This window comes from Protomyctophum parallelum, assembly GCF_964188405.1.
Source record: "Protomyctophum parallelum genome assembly, chromosome: 9".
NCBI lineage: Eukaryota > Metazoa > Chordata > Actinopteri > Myctophiformes > Myctophidae > Protomyctophum > Protomyctophum parallelum.
In genome coordinates, this window is record NC_139706.1 from 7,533,650 (window position 1) to 7,555,870 (window position 22,221).

At 38.0% G+C, this 22,221-nt stretch overlaps 1 protein-coding gene across 1 annotated transcript in view; it reads right to left on the reverse strand.

Moving 5' to 3' along the window:
- Window positions 1-1,967: 1,967 nt before the first annotated feature.
- Window positions 1,968-22,221, reverse strand: part of LOC310863991 (uncharacterized protein) — a gene marked incomplete at its 3' end in the record, with an annotated part of 82,844 nt that continues 62,590 nt past the window's right edge. The window contains exon 12 of the mRNA XM_083772524.1: window positions 1,968-2,203. Within this exon, the coding sequence (XP_083628650.1) occupies window positions 1,968-2,203 (236 nt within the window). The remainder of the gene's footprint in view (window positions 2,204-22,221) is intronic.

A 22,221-nucleotide genomic window follows, 5' to 3' on the forward strand; every position in this document is an offset into this window, starting at 1 on the left:
ATTGTAAATCTCTTCTCCGGCTTGCAATGATAATTGCTTTGTTGTTGTTTTATATTATGCTGTTTGTGTTGATTGTATGCTTGTTTCATGTTCGTGTAGCCTTAGCCCCTCTCGGGACCCTACATAAAGCTTTTCTGAAATTTTGATGAGTTTTATGTTGGGTCCCTGGTCAGACCTATATTTTCGTATGGAAATTCCAGTACGCGGAAGTAGAAATTCTCTCTAAAATAGGATCTGCGCCAAGTGACGGCATTTTTTTACTTGAGTTATTCTGAATTCGGGAACTTTACGTACCTATACATCCCGCTGCGAATATCTCCTGTGGCGCGGAAGCCGTTAAGTATTTTTAATCCATGTTTGACCGATTTGGTCGCTTTATTTCTTCTTGTTTGTTTACCGTTTATTGTACCGCCTCCCGGTGTGCGGTTGGCTTGTGCGGCTACGTCCCTGCCTCTGATCTGCTGTGTCATAGCTATAGCGCCACTAGCTAGCCAGATAGGCGGTACAATGAGGTGTCAATAAACAAGGAAGGAAGAGAAGAATCCAAGCGTCCAAATCGGGCAAACATATATTAAAAATACTTAACGGCTTCCGCGCCACAGGAGATATTCGCAGCGGTATGTATGGGTACTTATACTTTACATATTCAGAAAGCCTCACACTGAAAAATATCGTCAAAGAGCGCGGAGAGCCGCTAAACATGTTGTTTATGTTTAAAAATGGGTGCGTACCAGGTGGCATGGTAGTAGTGCAACAGGACCCAATGCTATCTGGGTCGTCAAAATGTCAGAAACTTCAGTAGCATTTGGGTTCTGCTTGGAGGGCTAGTGTAGCCTAAGCCTACAGCACTTTGGTTGACCGTCATGGTCTTTGTAAATAAAGTAGAACTAAAGTTTGATTTGATGACATTTAGCGTCTCAGACCCAAAACTAAAGAATATGTTGTTGTCGTTTGTCCAAACTTCCATGCTGTGTTGATGTTGGTACCATTAGGACAGATAACATGCAAACGTTGATCTTTTTTTTTTTTTAATCTCATTGTGTCGATTTCTGGTAAATTAATTAGCCTAACGCAGGTATTTAACAATGTTGTTTTACTCTTGACGGGTCCATTTGGTTTAATTCTATCTCGAGTTAAAGATCTAATAAGGGTCCATTTGGTTAAACTCCATAGCTGCATTACATGGGGACCACCTGGAACCACTCAAGGACCACTGGTGGACTGGCTTAGCTAATTAGCTGCTTATATCATTAAAGGAGTTTATGGAATTGCGTGTAATTTCACTTTGATGTAGCAGCAATTGGTTAGACCACTCGTTCCCAAACCTTTTCATATAAAGGACCCCCAAATTGACACTAGTTAGCCCGCGGACCCCCCAATTGAAAAAATATGCCAGGGACCCCCATGAGAATATTTCGATGGCTCTCTAGCAGTGATTCTCAACCCATTTCATTTCAAGGACCCCCCCCCCCCCCAGTTTGACATGCATATTAGTCTATGGACCCCCCATTTAATGGCATTTCTATCTCTGAGACCCCCACTTTATATTGTAAAATCAATGTTTATTTCAGTCTGCATTGTTTTGTGTTATGTGATATGAAGCTTTTACTGGAGTATTTCAGATTTTCAATATATTGAAAATACACTTCTCAGAGGCTATTTTTGGTTACTTTACTGTGTGTGTGTGTGTGTGTGTGTGTGTGTGTGTGTGTGTGTGGACATGTGAGCTTGTAGATCTGCTATTTGTATACAAATCGTCCCCACGGGAGTTGATATAGCTTAATATAATGGGATGAATCTAGAGTTGCAATACCCTCCATTGACTCCCCATTCATCCAATTTGCTTGAAACAGAAGCTCGGTGGTCCGGCTAACTGCAAGAATGCCATCTGATGGATTCTGTAGGCCACCTCTGCTCTTTAATTTCACAAAATAATCTTCTGTGGGTTTAAAATCCTGTGTCAGTGCCTATGTACAAGCCATACAGGTGAGCTTCTCCTTGAGCTTTTTTGAGATGAAGCCTGCAATGTACTTGATGGCTTCTTCCTTGAATTCTGAGAGGCTGTCCACATCGGGGAGGTCAGGAATGTCATCATCTTCAGGTAAAACCATTTCCACAGGCTCCACATCCATCCGGCGTGAAATGTTGACATTTGCTGGTGTTGAATCCAGGATGTCTGGGTCGTCACGGGCAATCAGGATGTCTGTTGTCAAGAAGAAGACAGTTGCCTGTGCCCGTCTTCACCTGGTGCTTACAAGGAGTTGTTTGTAGGCCGCACGGAACTGTCTGGCATTGGGGTTGTTGTTAAACCCCCCACGTGCTCTGACCGCAGAGAAGAACAACTCCAGATGATCCTGGCTCAACTTGTATGTCAGAAGGTATCTGCATGGTGCACTTGGTTTCACCACAAGGTCTTAATAAATGTTGAGCACACTTTGACCACATGCAATGAAGCCCAAAATGGGAGTCTTTTTCTGAGTGGCATGCATGTAGACCCAGTTGTTCTTTTTGTCTTTGATCTTGAGCCCACGGAGACATGCTTTCTGTAGAATAGCCCTGGCACAATTTACAATTTACAATTTAGGCATTTAGCAGACGCTCTTAATCCAGAGTGATTTACAATAATCAAGAACAAAAGCATGGGAATACATCACAAAAGCATTTATCATAAAACATGCGTAAGCTAAGAAAGTAACAGTGGAATATCACGAACAACTGTTGTTGGCTTGATAGGTGCCTTAGATCCTTTACCCAATGGATTACGGCTATTAAGGACATCAAAAGCGGCATCGATGGTTTTTATAAACTTATAAACTTTCTTTTCAGGCTTTTGTCACAGTACTCTAGAGCATTTGCAACACTGTCGCTGAACACCTGGGCTGCAAGGTTGACCTTCATCTTTTGTTGTCGCCACTCAATGTGTTGCATTTTCAGATTGTTTCCAAGCCGCAGACCTTCATTTTCTTGAAGTGTGTTTAATTGCTTAATGTACTCCCATTTGATCCCCTGCCCATCTTCGGTTTGCATCACTTCAGCTGTAGAAAATGCATTCCGCAGTAATTTTAACATGTGACATGGATCCAACAGCACGTGTACCTTTTTGGGGGAAGCAGGGGGACCTTCATCTACATGTTGGAGAGCTCCTTCATCAGGTAAATCAAAATGTGTCATGTTTGCGATGTTAATTTTGGCACCAAGATGTTGGAGCATAGAAAAGTTGCAAGATGGTCCATCACATGTCAGTGACACAACCTGGACACCAATTTTGTGAAGGCGAATTAGGCTCTCACGGACAATGTTGGCCCTGTCTGCTCCAGTCAAGCTGCTAATGAGGAAGTATGCAATGGGGATTTTCCATGAATCGTTGACTGATACAACCATGAGAACCAGTGCTTGCGTGGCTATACTGTGTTTTCCATTTCACCGGTACCAAGGTCAACATAGCCATGAATTTCATCTCCACCAAACTCAATTTGCTTGTGAATGTACATTTCATCAAGCATCAGTGAGCAGATGGTGTCCTTCCCCTCTTCCCTTTTCTTAGCTACATGACTTTTCAGAGCTGTGAAGGATGCCTGGGTAAATCCTGGATCTGCCTCAACACTGCTGTACCAATCACGAATTGTTTGAGGGTGTGGCAAAGCTTTTAGGAACTCCTTTCTAACATAATCATATGCCCTTGCAGAGTAAAAGTGCAATGTAGTCGCAAACTGTTTGAGTTCCTCACAATAAGCTGACTTCTTCTTCTGTTGCAATCTATTTATAATAAGTTTAGGAACATCACTAACAGAATCCAGCAGAGCTGCACATTCACTTGAGCTCATCAATTTTTGCTGAAGAATCTTTGTAATTGATTTCAATTAATTTACTTTTGATTTCAATCTCCTTGTCTGCTGATTCCTCAACCTAAGCTTTTGCCGAACTATACCAAGCTTAACCTGTAATTTAGCATTATTACGTTTCAGTTTTCTAGGAGACTCAGCAATAATGTAGCGATGTTCAGGAACCACAGGGATGGGTGGTGGTGGTAACTCTGAACTATCCTTGAAATACCCATGATCACACGCAATTGTTTTTGGATTGGCTCTACACTCTTCAACAAAAGGATCGTCGTCAATCATACTAATGTCCTCATGATACACACAGTCAACATCCATGGTCTCACTCTTGGTGTGTTGCATCACAACGGCATTGTTATGATCAACAGACTGTATAATACCACTATATCCATTGTCTTTGTCGATAACAGCTTCACTATCGAAGCACAGAGGTGCACTGGCAGACGGAATGTCACTTACCTCCACAACCGGGTCCGTGTGGGCCTGATCGCCTTCTCCTTTGTCAAATGTGCCGGAAACTGGAAAATGGTAGGTACAGCATCAGCCTTCAGCTTCCTCTGGCTAAATAGAAAACACGACCAAAAGAGTAGGTGCATATCATGTGATTTAATTTACCTACCCTCACCATATATGGTGTTGGTAGTATTGATTTAAATAGACTTGTTAAGGGTGTGTATCTTTTTCTTTCTTCCTGGAACATAAACGTATAGCGTAAAGTGCAGCAACAGTGCACTTTAACAGTACTCTTATTTTACATTCCACAGACCAGAAGACAGCGATCGGATGTGTTCAGGTGTTTAATAGCCGGGGAGCCACAGGCCCAAAACCTCAACAGTTAAGGATTAACCTGTGATGTCATGCCGTACTTTTTATTTGTGTTTTCTCTATTCACTTGGTCATTAAGGTCCACAGAATGAGAGGCCAGCTCTGCCAGAAACATTGCGAAAATAAGTTATGGACATTTTTGCTATACCACACCATAGACAACCAATATATGACAAAACTTAATCATGCTTTAAGCAGCAGGGGTTTTCATGATTCTTAATCCATTCCAAGCATTTGTTTTGCACGAAAAACACTCCTTGGCCTAAAAATGGCCATAGCCGTCATCACAAATGTGATGAGGTCAGCACATTGTGGCTATGGCCGAATTTAGGCCAAGGAGTGTTTTTCGTGCAAAACTAATGCTTGGACTGGATTCAGAATCATGAAAACACCCTAGTTTGACATGTCACAATTGTCACATGCTACTTAAAGCATGATGAAATGTGGGAAATGAATTCCTGTACTCTCTACATCCAACAATGATGTTATATATTTTGGCATTATATAATGTCATGTTATTTGCCATGCTGTGAACATGTCCTCAATAACCATCTTAAAACAGCCTATACATTAATGCTCTGCGGTAATATGATCCAAACCACATGCTGTTATTATCAAGAAAATAGCATCTGAAACATCACTTGACTTTACCACATTACTGGCCAGATCAATATTTAACAATTGCATTATTCTTAACACAGTTGAATAGGGAATAGGGTGTCTGAGCCACAGACACCCTCCTCAATGTCAGATGGTAGTGGTACTGGACCTAATGGTGTTTTACCATTCATCAATTCAGGGAGATTGTACATTACTGTCTGTGAAGAACTGATCATCCTCGAAATGCTCACTGCAAAGACGGACATAGCTTGTAGGCTCCCAGTTCGCTCTCCTCATCTTTGACACCCATAACTTCTGCCTGTCTTTGTCGGTTCCAAAACTGAGAGAGAGAGACAGAGACACACACACACACACACACACACACACAATCAGAGACTGGGGCTAACCTTTGCTGTAATGTCATATCCGACCGAGATACTGGTTTGACCTACAGTCTATGGTTTTGATTGATTGATTGAAATATTTATTAACCGTTTGTAGAATTACAGTAGCCTACATTTCAAGCACAAACTCAATACAGAGACTGTTAACTGTGAGTGGACGACCCAATTAAGCATTACACTTGTTTACAACAGGGTCCACATTGTTCAATTCATCAAAACATTTAGAGACATACAATTAGACACTTCTATATAGTTAATGAACAGAAGAGGAAAAAGGGAAAAGATACTTATACAGTGAGGGGAAAAGGGGGGACCATTATGCTATCTATACAAGCTCTCAATCATAGACTGTAAAAAAGCTGTCAATGCACGACGTCCACGACCGTATGATCATTGCAACAGATATATATACACAAGGAGAAGAGACTGGAGCAGCACGGACATTTAGTCTAGAGCCTTTTATTTAGGTGCTGAGTATACAAAGCGATTAACGTTTCGACCTTGTGGTCTTCATCAGAGTCAGTCATGACTCTGATGAAGATCGAAGCGTGCACACACACACACACACACACACACACACACACACACACACACACACACACACGCACGTGTAACCAAATGGATCCTTACAGATTCAACACTGTTTTTTGTTAATCATCGAATGAAATGTGGGAGGTCGGCAAGAAAAAGTTTAAAAAATCAAAGCAAATACCGGTAATTCGAAAATGTTACTTTTGTGCTTTTGTGTTTCTCTTCTTTATATATTACTTTACTGTTGAAATATTTACATTTCAACGAAAGGACCTGTAAATGACAACACAAAAACTAAGGCACTGGTGTCGTACTTCTGGTTTACTGGAACAGGGTTCAACTCCCTGCAGTGCCCTGCTCAATGTGTTGTATTTACATGGTTCATTGGTCCATGGTCTCAGAGGTCATTGAGCGGCGTGCTATAGTGCGCGATTCTTCATCATTGTTGAGGATTTGAAAAAAGGTGAAAATCAAGGAAAAGCAAAAGGCTATAGAGCGTCGCAGTCCCGCCCCCTCGAGAGACCCGGAAAATAAATCGCCGTTCATTTTCCTCATAGGCATTTCTTAAAGTATTTATTTAAAGACGGTTACGCCGCGACAAAGCCAACTCTGATCGTGACAAATCATGACAATGAACACAATATTTTGGGGCGATCAAATCATTAGAAAGAAGAAAATAAAGGCAGGAGACAACACTATTTGTTTAGTTTTTCTTCTTATAAATTATCGTTTTTTCCGATTGAAAAAAAGGTGAAAATCGCAGAAAAGCGAGAGGCTATAGTCCAAGCTGTCGGAGGGCATAGTATGTCGTTTTTTACGATTTTGGAGGATTCAAAAAAAAGGTGAAAATCAAGGAAAAGCGAAAGGCTATAGTCCATGGTGTTGGAGGGAATACTATAGTATGTCGTTTTTCACGATTTCGGAGGATTTGAAAAAAGGTGAAAATCTCACAGACCGCATACTGGTCAAGGTCATTTATACTGGTCAAGGTTATTTATACTGGTCAAGGTCATTTATACTTGTCAAGGTCCTTTACGGTCATTTACTAGTCTTAAGAAGGTCATTTATACTGCTATACTTTTAAGTATGTTGCGGTAGAGAGAACGTCATCATTTTGGACCATGGGCTATAGCCCCTACCGTACGGCATACTATAGCACGCCGTTTTTCATCATTTTTGAGGATTAAAAAAAAAAAAAAAAAAAAAAAACATGGGTTATAGCCCATCGTTTTTTTTAATTTTTGACATTTTTGTTTAACCTCGTTTTTCATCATTTTTGACCATGGGCTAAAGCCCATACCGTACGCCATACTATAGCACGCCATTTTTCATCATTTTTGAGGATTTGAAAATTGACATTTCAACGAAAGGACCTGTAAATGACAACACAAAAACTAAGGCACTGGTGTCGTACTTCTGGTTTACTGGAACGGGGTTCAACTCCCTGCAGTGCCCTGCTCAATGTGTTGTATTTACATGGTTCATTGGTCCATGGTCTCAGAGGTCATTGAGCGGCGTGCTATAGTGCGCGATTCTTCATCATTGTTGAGGATTTGAAAAAAGGTGAAAATCAAGGAAAAGCAAAAGGCTATAGAGCGTCGCAGTCCCGCCCCCTCGAGAGACCCGGAAAATAAATCGCCGTTCATTTTCCTCATAGGCATTTCTTAAAGTATTTATTTAAAGACGGTTACGCCGCGACAAAGCCAACTCTGATCGTGACAAATCATGACAATGAACACAATATTTTGGGGCGATCAAATCATTAGAAAGAAGAAAATAAAGGCAGGAGACAACACTATTTGTTTAGTTTTTCTTCTTATAAATTATCGTTTTTTCCGATTGAAAAAAAGGTGAAAATCGCAGAAAAGCGAGAGGCTATAGTCCAAGCTGTCGGAGGGCATAGTATGTCGTTTTTTACGATTTTGGAGGATTCGAAAAAAAGGTGAAAATCAAGGAAAAGCGAAAGGCTATAGTCCATGGTGTTGGAGGGAATACTAGTATGTCGTTTTTCACGATTTCGGAGGATTTGAAAAAAGGTGAAAATCTCACAGACCGCATACTGGTCAAGGTCATTTATACTGGTCAAGGTTATTTATACTGGTGAAGGTCATTTATACTGGTCAAGGTCATTTATACTTGTCAAGGTCCTTTACGGTCATTTACTAGTCTTAACCCTTTTACTGCTGCCATTTATTGAGAAATTAGGACCTAATTCATGCCAGCATTTTTTTAATTTGAGCTCTTATTTTGAAAAGCCAAATTTTGCCTCAACCGGAAGTGAGCTTATCCCTGCCAGCTTTACGTTGCCAAGACAACCTTTGTTTACATGATCGAATCAATGCCGGTACATTTTAGCCATCCACAACGTCGGCTCGTGCCGTCAAAGAAACGCTGTTTTGACCAAAAATGCCATCTGGGACAAGGAATAGGAGATACAGGCGATTGAAAGAAACGGATAGAATGGATTCTTATGGTGACGGTGAATTAATATGAACGATCCAGTGCAGTGCTAACAACACTGCTAGCTAACCGGCTAACGTGAGTAGCATTATGGCTTGATCAATCATATGCACTATAAAAGTGCAATTGCCGAAGGGCTTCGGCAATGGCAGCAAGCGTTAATATCAAATTAATGCTTCAATTGCCGAAGGGCTTCGGCAATGGCAGGAAGACGGTTAAGAAGGTCATTTATACTGCTATACTTTTAAGTATGTTGCGGTAGAGAGAACGTCATCATTTTGGACCATGGGCTATAGCCCCTACCGTACGGCATACTATAGCACGCCGTTTTTCATCATTTTTGAGGATTAAAAAAAAAAAAAAAAAAAAAAAAAAAAAAGGGTTATAGCCCATCGTTTTTTTTAATTTTTGACATTTTTGTTTAACCTCGTTTTTCATCATTTTTGAACATGGGCTATAGCCCCTACCGTACGGCATACTATAGCACGCCGTTTTTCATCATTTTTGAGGATTTGAAAAAAATAAAAAATAAAATAAAAAAACATGGGTATAGCCCATAGTTTTTTTAATTTTGATTTTTTTTTTATCCTCGTTTTTCATCATTTTTGACCATGGGCTAAAGCCCATACCGTACGCCATACTATAGCACGCCATTTTTCATCATTTTTGAGGATTTGAAAAAAATGAAAACAAAACAAAAGATTTTTTTTTTTAACCTTGTTTTTCAACATTTTTGAACATGGGCTATAGCCCCTACCGTACGGCATACTATAGCACGCCGTTTTTCATCATTTTTGAGGATTTGAAAAAAATAAAAAAACATGGGTATAGCCCATCGTTTTTTGAATTTTGATTTTTTTTTTTTACCTCGTTTTTCATCATTTTTGACCATGGGCTAAAGCCCATACCGTACGCCATACTATAGCACGCCATTTTTCATCATTTTTGAGGATTTGAAAAAATGAAAAGAAAAAACAAAAACATGGGTTATAGCCTATCGTTTTTTGATTTCTTTTTTTTTTTAACCTTGTTTTTCAACATTTTTGAACATGGGCTATAGCCCCTACCGTACGGCATACTATAGCACGCCGTTTTTCATCATTTTTGAGGATTTAAAAATAATTAAAAAAACATGGGTTATAGCCCATCGTTTTTTGAATTTGATTATTTTTTTTAACCTCGTTTTTCATCATTTTTGAACATGGGCTATAGCCCCTACCGTACTATAGTACGCCGTTTTTCATCATTTTTGAGGATTTGAAAAAAAAATTAAAAAACGATGGGCTATAGCCCATCTTTATAACCCATTTTTGAAGAAAAAAAAATCCTTGTTTTTCATCATTTTGGACCATATCGTACGGCATACTATAGCACGCCGTTTTTCATCATTTTTGCCATTGAGCCCCATTGTAAATTTGAAAGCACTATATTTCTAAAACTATGAAACATTTCAAAGATTCCTTTTCAGGCAAACATGTCCACCGTAAGATGAACCTAAGTAGGCTAGAATGGGGTTGCTACGTGTAAGTATGTAGGACTAGTAGCATGCCAAAGTTTGTGCTATTGCCATAGAGAATGCATTGGGCGTTTAAGTTAAACTAGAAAGCAGTTCCCTGCAGAAACTGCGTGGGCTCGCCAAAAGACGCAATGTATATAATGTACAGTAGAAAATGTATTAAAGCTGAAGGAAAAGTTTAAAAAAGAATGTATAAAAATTGGTAAAAAGAATAAGCATAAATAACTGCATAAAGCGTAATAAAGTATGTGGAAGTAGTACGATGCCCAAAAAGTGGCAGAATAAAGTAAGTAAAGTATTACTGTCTACTAATGATTTGTAATGTATGAATAATGCTTTACAATGTATTCTTGATGAATTAAGAAAAGGTAAAAAATAAAACGAAATAAAAAGAGTAAATCCAATGGAGTATACATATAAAAGCATTCATGAGCTTAACAGAAATAGCATACTTTTACATGTAAAAAGAAGGTTCAAATAGCATATAGGCCTATCTTTAAAAGCATAAACACAATGATTATTGATAATGGTCTAAGATTTTTCTTTAAATAATAATTAAATAATTAAAAAATAATAATATTAAGTTCTTTATTGAAAGTTTTTTCTTTTTAAAAAAGTTTTAAAAGTTAAAGTTTTTAATTTTTAAAAGTTTTTCAATTTTTTTTAATTTTTTTAATCTTTTTTTCAATTTATTTTTTTCATTGTTTTCAATTCCTTCCATTTTTTTAATTTTTTTAATTTTTTTTAATTTTTTTTAAATCTTTTTTTAAATCTTTATTTTTTTATTTTTATGAAAGTATTTTTTTTATAAACGTGTGTGCGTGTGTGCGTGCGTGCGTGCGCTTGCGAGAGCTGTGTAAAGGCCAGCCAATAGGAAGACAGGGTGTGTGTGTGCGTGCGTGCGTGCGTGCTCTTGCGAGAGCTGTGTAAAGGCCATCCAATTGCACAAATAGCAGACCTACAAGCCCACAAGGTATTGCAGAGCAACTCATTGAGATCTTGTAACTTTAATTTCAGCCCTGTAATTAAGCCCTTATATGTCTCAGCTGTGGAAGTGTAAAAGACTGCCAGCACTATGACTGGGAGTGGCGCGCTATGAACTTGAAGGTCTGCTATTTTACAATGGTCCTGAATGGGGGGAAACTATGCCCGAACAAATTGCTCTATCGCAAAAAGTAAAAGTCGAATGCAAATATTTTTTTCACTGTGAGTGGCCTGAGATATTGAGGTACACCATGAGCGATTGTGGTGTTGGTACGATCGAAAATGTGGTTATAAGAGCGAGTTAAGAATTGTCATCGCGATAATTTCCTCGTAAGAATTATACAATGGAGGTCAATGAGCAGCTTGACTGTATTTGTGTCACTTAAAAGGCCGTAGTTCACATTCTGTATGTCTCTGTGCTTTGGTGGTCACATTGTGTGAAAGAGGACATGTGTGGCTACAAAATGACCAAAGAACATGCGTGTAAAATGAATATTTTGGCCGGGACGACAATTTGTTTGGTAAAATTTCAAGGAAAGTTTTTCTGTTCCCACACTCTAATCAAAGAAGCCCCGCACTCTAAGTTGGCACTAATTAGGCGAAACGGCCTGCGATTGAACTGCGATTTCGGAAAAAACGTTTAACGTATTCGAATACGGTTTGAACCACGAAAAAGTCCAGAGTCGTGTGAGCTTTCTAAAGTTTAAATCACGTTTCTACGACAAAGTATGCCAGAGTAATGAGGCTGCAAAAGTGAGGTTGATTTAGAGATAAATACATACATTGTCTATGGGAGGAAGTTAAAAAAGTTAAAAAGTATAAAAGTATAAAAAGTATAAAACTTTGTAAAAATTCTAATTGAAGCAATAATAACTGCAAAGAGCTGAACAGTTTGAAGTTTGAACTACATTTCTAGCATAAAGTATGTGGAACTAGTAGGAAACCGAAGTTTGAAATCCAAGGGTAACAATAGTGTGCTCGCTGAGGCGAGCCCACAACAATAGTGTGCTCGCTGAGGCGAGCCCACAATAACTCATAAACTACAAAACGTAAAAATAAAAAAAAGTTCCAGCATGTGTCTCCACAGTAAGCTGAATAATAAAAAGTGTGAATGGAGTTTCTAGGTGAATGTGACTTTTGACGTGCCTATAGAGCTGCCATTGAGCCCCATGTTAAATGTCTCAAATTTGAAAGCACTATATTTCTAAAACTATGAAACATTTCAAAGTTTCCTTTTCAGGCAAACATGTCCACCGTAAGATGAACCTAAGTCGGCTAGAATGGGGTTGCTAGGTGTAAGTATGTAGGACTAGTAGCATGCCAAAGTTTGTGCTATTGCCATAGAGAATGCATTGGGCGTTTAAGTTGAATAACTCATAAACTACAAAACATAAAAATAAAAAAAAGTTCCAGCATGTGTCTCCACAGTAAGCTGAATAATAAAAAGTGTGAATGGAGTTTCTAGGTGAATGTGACTTTTGACGTGCCTATAGAGCTGCCATTGAGCCCCATGTTAAATGTCTCAAATTTGAAAGCACTATATTTCTAAAACTATGAAACATTTCAAAGTTTCCTTTTCAGGCAAACATGTCCACCGTAAGATGAACCTAAGTAGGCTAGAATGGGGTTGCTAGGTGTAAGTATGTAGGACTAGTAGCATGCCAAAGTTTGTGCTATTGCCATAGAGAATGCATTGGGCGTTTAAGTTGAATAACTCATAAACTACAAAAGATAAAAATAAAAAAAAGTTCCAGCATGTGTCTCCACAGTAAGCTGAATAATAAAAGTGTGAATGGAGTTTCTAGGTGAATGTGACTTTTGACGTGCCTATAGAGCTGCCATTGAGCCCCATGTTAAATGTCTCAAATTTGAAAGCACTATATTTCTAAAACTATGAAACATTTCAAAGTTTCCTTTTCAGGCAAACATGTCCACCGTAAGATGAACCTAAGTAGGCTAGAATGGGGTTGCTAGGTGTAAGTATGTAGGACTAGTAGCATGCCAAAGTTTGTGCTATTGCCATAGAGAATGCATTGGGCGTTTAAGTTGAATAACTCATAAACTACAAAACATAAAAATAAAAAAAAGTTCCAGCATGTGTCTCCACAGTAAGCTGAATAATAAAAAGTGTGAATGGAGTTTCTAGGTGAATGTGACTTTTGACGTGCCTATAGAGCTGCCATTGAGCCCCATGTTAAATGTCTCAAATTTGAAAGCACTATATTTCTAAAACTATGAAACATTTCAAAGTTTCCTTTTCAGGCAAACATGTCCACCGTAAGATGAACCTAAGTAGGCTAGAATGGGGTTGCTAGGTGTAAGTATGTAGGACTAGTAGCATGCCAAAGTTTGTGCTATTGCCATAGAGAATGCATTGGGCGTTTAAGTTGAATAACTCATAAACTACAAAACATAAAAATAAAAAAAAGTTCCAGCATGTGTCTCCACAGTAAGCTGAATAATAAAAAGTGTGAATGGAGTTTCTAGGTGAATGTGACTTTTGACGTGCCTATAGAGCTGCCATTGAGCCCCATGTTAAATGTCTCAAATTTGAAAGCACTATATTTCTAAAACTATGAAACATTTCAAAGTTTCCTTTTCAGGCAAACATGTCCACCGTAAGATGAACCTAAGTCGGCTAGAATGGGGTTGCTAGGTGTAAGTATGTAGGACTAGTAGCATGCCAAAATTTGTGCTATTGCCATAGAGAATGCATTGGGCGTTTAAGTTGAATAACTCATAAACTTCAAAACATAAAAATATAAAAAGTTCCAGCATGTGTCTCCACAGTAAGCTGAATAATAAAAAGTGTGAATGGAGTTTCTAGGTGAATGTGACTTTTGACGTGCCTATAGAGCTGCCATTGAGCCCCATGTTAAATGTCTCAAATTTGAAAGCACTATATTTCTAAAACTATGAAACATTTCAAAGTTTCCTTTTCAGGCAAACATGTCCACCGTAAGATGAACCTAAGTAGGCTAGAATGGGGTTGCTAGGTGTAAGTATGTAGGACTAGTAGCATGCCAAAGTGTGTGCTATTGCCATAGAGAATGCATTGGGCGTTTAAGTTGAATAACTCATAAACTACAAAACATAAAAATAAAAAAAAGTTCCAGCATGTGTCTCCACAGTAAGCTGAATAATAAAAAGTGTGAATGGAGTTTCTAGGTGAATGTGACTTTTGACGTGCCTATAGAGCTGCCATTGAGCCCCATGTTAAATGTCTCAAATTTGAAAGCACTATATTTCTAAAACTATGAAACATTTCAAAGATTCCTTTTCAGGCAAACATGTCCACCGTAAGATGAACCTAAGTAGGCTAGAATGGGGTTGCTAGGTGTAAGTATGTAGGACTAGTAGCATGCCAAAGTTTGTGCTATTGCCATAGAGAATGCATTGGGCGTTTAAGTTGAATAACTCATAAACTACAAAACATAAAAATAAAAAAAAGTTCCAGCATGTGTCTCCACAGTAAGCTGAATAATAAAAAGTGTGAATGGAGTTTCTAGGTGAATGTGACTTTTGACGTGCCTATAGAGCTGCCATTGAGCCCCATGTTAAATGTCTCAAATTTGAAAGCACTATATTTCTAAAACTATGAAACATTTCAAAGTTTCCTTTTCAGGCAAACATGTCCACCGTAAGATGAACCTAAGTAGGCTAGAATGGGGTTGCTAGGTGTAAGTATGTAGGACTAGTAGCATGCCAAAGTTTGTGCTATTGCCATAGAGAATGCATTGGGCGTTTAAGTTGAATAACTCATAAACTACAAAACATAAAAATAAAAAAAAGTTCCAGCATGTGTCTCCACAGTAAGCTGAATAATAAAAAGTGTGAATGGAGTTTCTAGGTGAATGTGACTTTTGACGTGCCTATAGAGCTGCCATTGAGCCCCATGTTAAATGTCTCAAATTTGAAAGCACTATATTTCTAAAACTATGAAACATTTCAAAGTTTCCTTTTCAGGCAAACATGTCCACCGTAAGATGAACCTAAGTAGGCTAGAATGGGGTTGCTAGGTGTAAGTATGTAGGACTAGTAGCATGCCAAAGTTTGTGCTATTGCCATAGAGAATGCATTGGGCGTTTAAGTTGAATAACTCATAAACTACAAAACATAAAAATAAAAAAAAGTTCCAGCATGTGTCTCCACAGTAAGCTGAATAATAAAAAGTGTGAATGGAGTTTCTAGGTGAATGTGACTTTTGACGTGCCTATAGAGCTGCCATTGAGCCCCATGTTAAATGTCTCAAATTTGAAAGCACTATATTTCTAAAACTATGAAACATTTCAAAGTTTCCTTTTCAGGCAAACATGTCCACCGTAAGATGAACCTAAGTCGGCTAGAATGGGGTTGCTAGGTGTAAGTATGTAGGACTAGTAGCATGCCAAAGTTTGTGCTATTGCCATAGAGAATGCATTGGGCGTTTAAGTTGAATAACTCATAAACTACAAAACATAAAAATAAAAAAAAGTTCCAGCATGTGTCTCCACAGTAAGCTGAATAATAAAAAGTGTGAATGGAGTTTCTAGGTGAATGTGACTTTTGACGTGCCTATAGAGCTGCCATTGAGCCCCATGTTAAATGTCTCAAATTTGAAAGCACTATATTTCTAAAACTATGAAACATTTCAAAGTTTCCTTTTCAGGCAAACATGTCCACCGTAAGATGAACCTAAGTAGGCTAGAATGGGGTTGCTAGGTGTAAGTATGTAGGACTAGTAGCATGCCAAAGTTTGTGCTATTGCCATAGAGAATGCATTGGGCGTTTAAGTTGAATAACTCATAAACTACAAAACATAAAAATAAAAAAAAGTTCCAGCATGTGTCTCCACAGTAAGCTGAATAATAAAAAGTGTGAATGGAGTTTCTAGGTGAATGTGACTTTTGACGTGCCTATAGAGCTGCCATTGAGCCCCATGTTAAATGTCTCAAATTTGAAAGCACTATATTTCTAAAACTATGAAACATTTCAAAGTTTCCTTTTCAGGCAAACATGTCCACCGTAAGATGAACCTAAGTAGGCTAGAATGGGGTTGCTAGGTGTAAGTATGTAGGACTAGTAGCATGCCAAAGTTTGTGCTATTGCCATAGAGAATGCATTGGGCGTTTAAGTTGAATAACTCATAAACTACAAAACATAAAAATAAAAAAAAGTTCCAGCATGTGTCTCCACAGTAAGCTGAATAATAAAAAGTGTGAATGGAGTTTCTAGGTGAAAGTGACTTTTGACGTGCCTATAGAGCTGCCATTGAGCCCCATGTTAAATGTCTCAAATTTGAAAGCACTATATTTCTAAAACTATGAAACATTTCAAAGATTCCTTTTCAGGCAAACATGTCCACCGTAAGATGAACCTAAGTAGGCTAGAATGGGGTTGCTAGGTGTAAGTATGTAGGACTAGTAGCATGCCAAAGTTTGTGCTATTGCCATAGAGAATGCATTGGGCGTTTAAGTTGAATAACTCATAAACTACAAAACATAAAAATAAAAAAAAGTTCCAGCATGTGTCTCCACAGTAAGCTGAATAATAAAAAGTGTGAATGGAGTTTCTAGGTGAATGTGACTTTTGACGTGCCTATAGAGCTGCCATTGAGCCCCATGTTAAATGTCTCAAATTTGAAAGCACTATATTTCTAAAACTATGAAACATTTCAAAGTTTCCTTTTCAGGCAAACATGTCCACCGTAAGATGAACCTAAGTAGGCTAGAATGGGGTTGCTAGGTGTAAGTATGTAGGACTAGTAGCATGCCAAAGTTTGTGCTATTGCCATAGAGAATGCATTGGGCGTTTAAGTTGAATAACTCATAAACTACAAAACATAAAAATAAAAAAAAGTTCCAGCATGTGTCTCCACAGTAAGCTGAATAATAAAAAGTGTGAATGGAGTTTCTAGGTGAATGTGACTTTTGACGTGCCTATAGAGCTGCCATTGAGCCCCATGTTAAATGTCTCAAATTTGAAAGCACTATATTTCTAAAACTATGAAACATTTCAAAGTTTCCTTTTCAGGCAAACATGTCCACCGTAAGATGAACCTAAGTAGGCTAGAATGGGGTTGCTAGGTGTAAGTATGTAGGACTAGTAGCATGCCAAAGTTTGTGCTATTGCCATAGAGAATGCATTGGGCGTTTAAGTTGAATAACTCATAAACTACAAAACATAAAAATAAAAAAAAGTTCCAGCATGTGTCTCCACAGTAAGCTGAATAATAAAAAGTGTGAATGGAGTTTCTAGGTGAATGTGACTTTTGACGTGCCTATAGAGCTGCCATTGAGCCCCATGTTAAATGTCTCAAATTTGAAAGCACTATATTTCTAAAACTATGAAACATTTCAAAGTTTCCTTTTCAGGCAAACATGTCCACCGTAAGATGAACCTAAGTAGGCTAGAATGGGGTTGCTAGGTGTAAGTATGTAGGACTAGTAGCATGCCAAAGTTTGTGCTATTGCCATAGAGAATGCATTGGGCGTTTAAGTTGAATAACTCATAAACTACAAAACATAAAAATAAAAAAAAGTTCCAGCATGTGTCTCCACAGTAAGCTGAATAATAAAAAGTGTGAATGGAGTTTCTAGGTGAATGTGACTTTTGACGTGCCTATAGAGCTGCCATTGAGCCCCATGTTAAATGTCTCAAATTTGAAAGCACTATATTTCTAAAACTATGAAACATTTCAAAGTTTCCTTTTCAGGCAAACATGTCCACCGTAAGATGAACCTAAGTAGGCTAGAATGGGGTTGCTAGGTGTAAGTATGTATAGGACTAGTAGCATGCCAAAGTTTGTGCTATTGCCATAGAGAATGCATTGGGCGTTTAAGTTGAATAACTCATAAACTACAAAACATAAAAATAAAAAAAAGTTCCAGCATGTGTCTCCACAGTAAGCTGAATAATAAAAAGTGTGAATGGAGTTTCTAGGTGAATGTGACTTTTGACGTGCCTATAGACCTGCCATTGAGCCCCATGTTAAATGTCTCAAATTTGAAAGCACTATATTTCTAAAACTATGAAACATTTCAAAGTTTCCTTTTCAGGCAAACATGTCCACCGTAAGATGAACCTAAGTAGGCTAGAATGGGGTTGCTAGGTGTAAGTATGTAGGACTAGTAGCATGCCAAAGTTTGTGCTATTGCCATAGAGAATGCATTGGGCGTTTAAGTTGAATAACTCATAAACTACAAAACATAAAAATAAAAAAAAGTTCCAGCATGTGTCTCCACAGTAAGCTGAATAATAAAAAGTGTGAATGGAGTTTCTAGGTGAATGTGACTTTTGACGTGCCTATAGAGCTGCCATTGAGCCCCATGTTAAATGTCTCAAATTTGAAAGCACTATATTTCTAAAACTATGAAACATTTCAAAGTTTCCTTTTCAGGCAAACATGTCCACCGTAAGATGAACCTAAGTAGGCTAGAATGGGGTTGCTAGGTGTAAGTATGTAGGACTAGTAGCATGCCAAAGTTTGTGCTATTGCCATAGAGAATGCATTGGGCGTTTAAGTTGAATAACTCATAAACTACAAAACATAAAAATAAAAAAAAGTTCCAGCATGTGTCTCCACAGTAAGCTGAATAATAAAAAGTGTGAATGGAGTTTCTAGGTGAATGTGACTTTTGATGTGCCTATAGAGCTGCCATTGAGCCCCATGTTAAATGTCTCAAATTTGAAAGCACTATATTTCTAAAACTATGAAACATTTCAAAGTTTCCTTTTCAGGCAAACATGTCCACCGTAAGATGAACCTAAGTAGGCTAGAATGGGGTTGCTAGGTGTAAGTATGTAGGACTAGTAGCATGCCAAAGTTTGTGCTATTGCCATAGAGAATGCATTGGGCGTTTAAGTTGAATAACTCATAAACTACAAAACATAAAAATAAAAAAAAGTTCCAGCATGTGTCTCCACAGTAAGCTGAATAATAAAAAGTGTGAATGGAGTTTCTAGGTGAATGTGACTTTTGACGTGCCTATAGAGCTGCCATTGAGCCCCATGTTAAATGTCTCAAATTTGAAAGCACTATATTTCTAAAACTATGAAACATTTCAAAGTTTCCTTTTCAGGCAAACATGTCCACCGTAAGATGAACCTAAGTAGGCTAGAATGGGGTTGCTAGGTGTAAGTATGTAGGACTAGTAGCATGCCAAAGTTTGTGCTATTGCCATAGAGAATGCATTGGGCGTTTAAGTTGAATAACTCATAAACTACAAAACATAAAAATAAAAAAAAGTTCCAGCATGTGTCTCCACAGTAAGCTGAATAATAAAAAGTGTGAATGGAGTTTCTAGGTGAATGTGACTTTTGACGTGCCTATAGAGCTGCCATTGAGCCCCATGTTAAATGTCTCAAATTTGAAAGCACTATATTTCTAAAACTATGAAACATTTCAAAGTTTCCTTTTCAGGCAAACATGTCCACCGTAAGATGAACCTAAGTAGGCTAGAATGGGGTTGCTAGGTGTAAGTATGTAGGACTAGTAGCATGCCAAAGTTTGTGCTATTGCCATAGAGAATGCATTGGGCGTTTAAGTTGAATAACTCATAAACTACAAAACATAAAAATAAAAAAAAGTTCCAGCATGTGTCTCCACAGTAAGCTGAATAATAAAAAGTGTGAATGGAGTTTCTAGGTGAATGTGACTTTTGACGTGCCTATAGAGCTGCCATTGAGCCCCATGTTAAATGTCTCAAATTTGAAAGCACTATATTTCTAAAACTATGAAACATTTCAAAGTTTCCTTTTCAGGCAAACATGTCCACCGTAAGATGAACCTAAGTCGGCTAGAATGGGGTTGCTAGGTGTAAGTATGTAGGACTAGTACCATGCCAAAGTTTGTGCTATTGCCATAGAGAATGCATTGGGCGTTTAAGTTGAATAACTCATAAACTACAAAACATAAAAATAAAAAAAAGTTCCAGCATGTGTCTCCACAGTAAGCTGAATAATAAAAAGTGTGAATGGAGTTTCTAGGTGAATGTGACTTTTGACGTGCCTATAGAGCTGCCATTGAGCCCCATGTTAAATGTCTCAAATTTGAAAGCACTATATTTCTAAAACTATGAAACATTTCAAAGTTTCCTTTTCAGGCAAACATGTCCACCGTAAGATGAACCTAAGTAGGCTAGAATGGGGTTGCTAGGTGTAAGTATGTAGGACTAGTAGCATGCCAAAGTTTGTGCTATTGCCATAGAGAATGCATTGGGCGTTTAAGTTGAATAACTCATAAACTACAAAACATAAAAATAAAAAAAAGTTCCAGCATGTGTCTCCACAGTAAGCTGAATAATAAAAAGTGTGAATGGAGTTTCTAGGTGAATGTGACTTTTGACGTGCCTATAGAGCTGCCATTGAGCCCCATGTTAAATGTCTCAAATTTGAAAGCACTATATTTCTAAAACTATGAAACATTTCAAAGTTTCCTTTTCAGGCAAACATGTCCACCGTAAGATGAACCTAAGTAGGCTAGAATGGGGTTGCTAGGTGTAAGTATGTAGGACTAGTAGCATGCCAAAGTTTGTGCTATTGCCATAGAGAATGCATTGGGCGTTTAAGTTGAATAACTCATAAACTACAAAACATAAAAATAAAAAAAAGTTCCAGCATGTGTCTCCACAGTAAGCTGAATAATAAAAAGTGTGAATGGAGTTTCTAGGTGAATGTGACTTTTGACGTGCCTATAGAGCTGCCATTGAGCCCCATGTTAAATGTCTCAAATTTGAAAGCACTATATTTCTAAAACTATGAAACATTTCAAAGTTTCCTTTTCAGGCAAACATGTCCACCGTAAGATGAACCTAAGTAGGCTAGAATGGGGTTGCTAGGTGTAAGTATGTAGGACTAGTAGCATGCCAAAGTTTGTGCTATTGCCATAGAGAATGCATTGGGCGTTTAAGTTGAATAACTCATAAACTACAAAACATAAAAATAAAAAAAAGTTCCAGCATGTGTCTCCACAGTAAGCTGAATAATAAAAAGTGTGAATGGAGTTTCTAGGTGAATGTGACTTTTGACGTGCCTATAGAGCTGCCATTGAGCCCCATGTTAAATGTCTCAAATTTGAAAGCACTATATTTCTAAAACTATGAAACATTTCAAAGTTTCCTTTTCAGGCAAACATGTCCACCGTAAGATGAACCTAAGTAGGCTAGAATGGGGTTGCTAGGTGTAAGTATGTAGGACTAGTAGCATGCCAAAGTTTGTGCTATTGCCATAGAGAATGCATTGGGCGTTTAAGTTGAATAACTCATAAACTACAAAACATAAAAATAAAAAAAAGTTCCAGCATGTGTCTCCACAGTAAGCTGAATAATAAAAAGTGTGAATGGAGTTTCTAGGTGAATGTGACTTTTGACGTGCCTATAGAGCTGCCATTGAGCCCCATGTTAAATGTCTCAAATTTGAAAGCACTATATTTCTAAAACTATGAAACATTTCAAAGTTTCCTTTTCAGGCAAACATGTCCACCATAAGATGAACCTAAGTAGGCTAGAATGGGGTTGCTAGGTGTAAGTATGTAGGACTAGTAGCATGCCAAAGTTTGTGCTATTGCCATAGAGAATGCATTGGGCGTTTAAGTTGAATAACTCATAAACTACAAAACATAAAAATAAAAAAAAGTTCCAGCATGTGTCTCCACAGTAAGCTGAATAATAAAAAGTGTGAATGGAGTTTCTAGGTGAATGTGACTTTTGACGTGCCTATAGAGCTGCCATTGAGCCCCATGTTAAATGTCTCAAATTTGAAAGCACTATATTTCTAAAACTATGAAACATTTCAAAGTTTCCTTTTCAGGCAAACATGTCCACCGTAAGATGAACCTAAGTAGGCTAGAATGGGGTTGCTAGGTGTAAGTATGTAGGACTAGTAGCATGCCAAAGTTTGTGCTATTGCCATAGAGAATGCATTGGGCGTTTAAGTTGAATAACTCATAAACTACAAAACATAAAAATAAAAAAAAGTTCCAGCATGTGTCTCCACAGTAAGCTGAATAATAAAAAGTGTGAATGGAGTTTCTAGGTGAATGTGACTTTTGACGTGCCTATAGAGCTGCCATTGAGCCCCATGT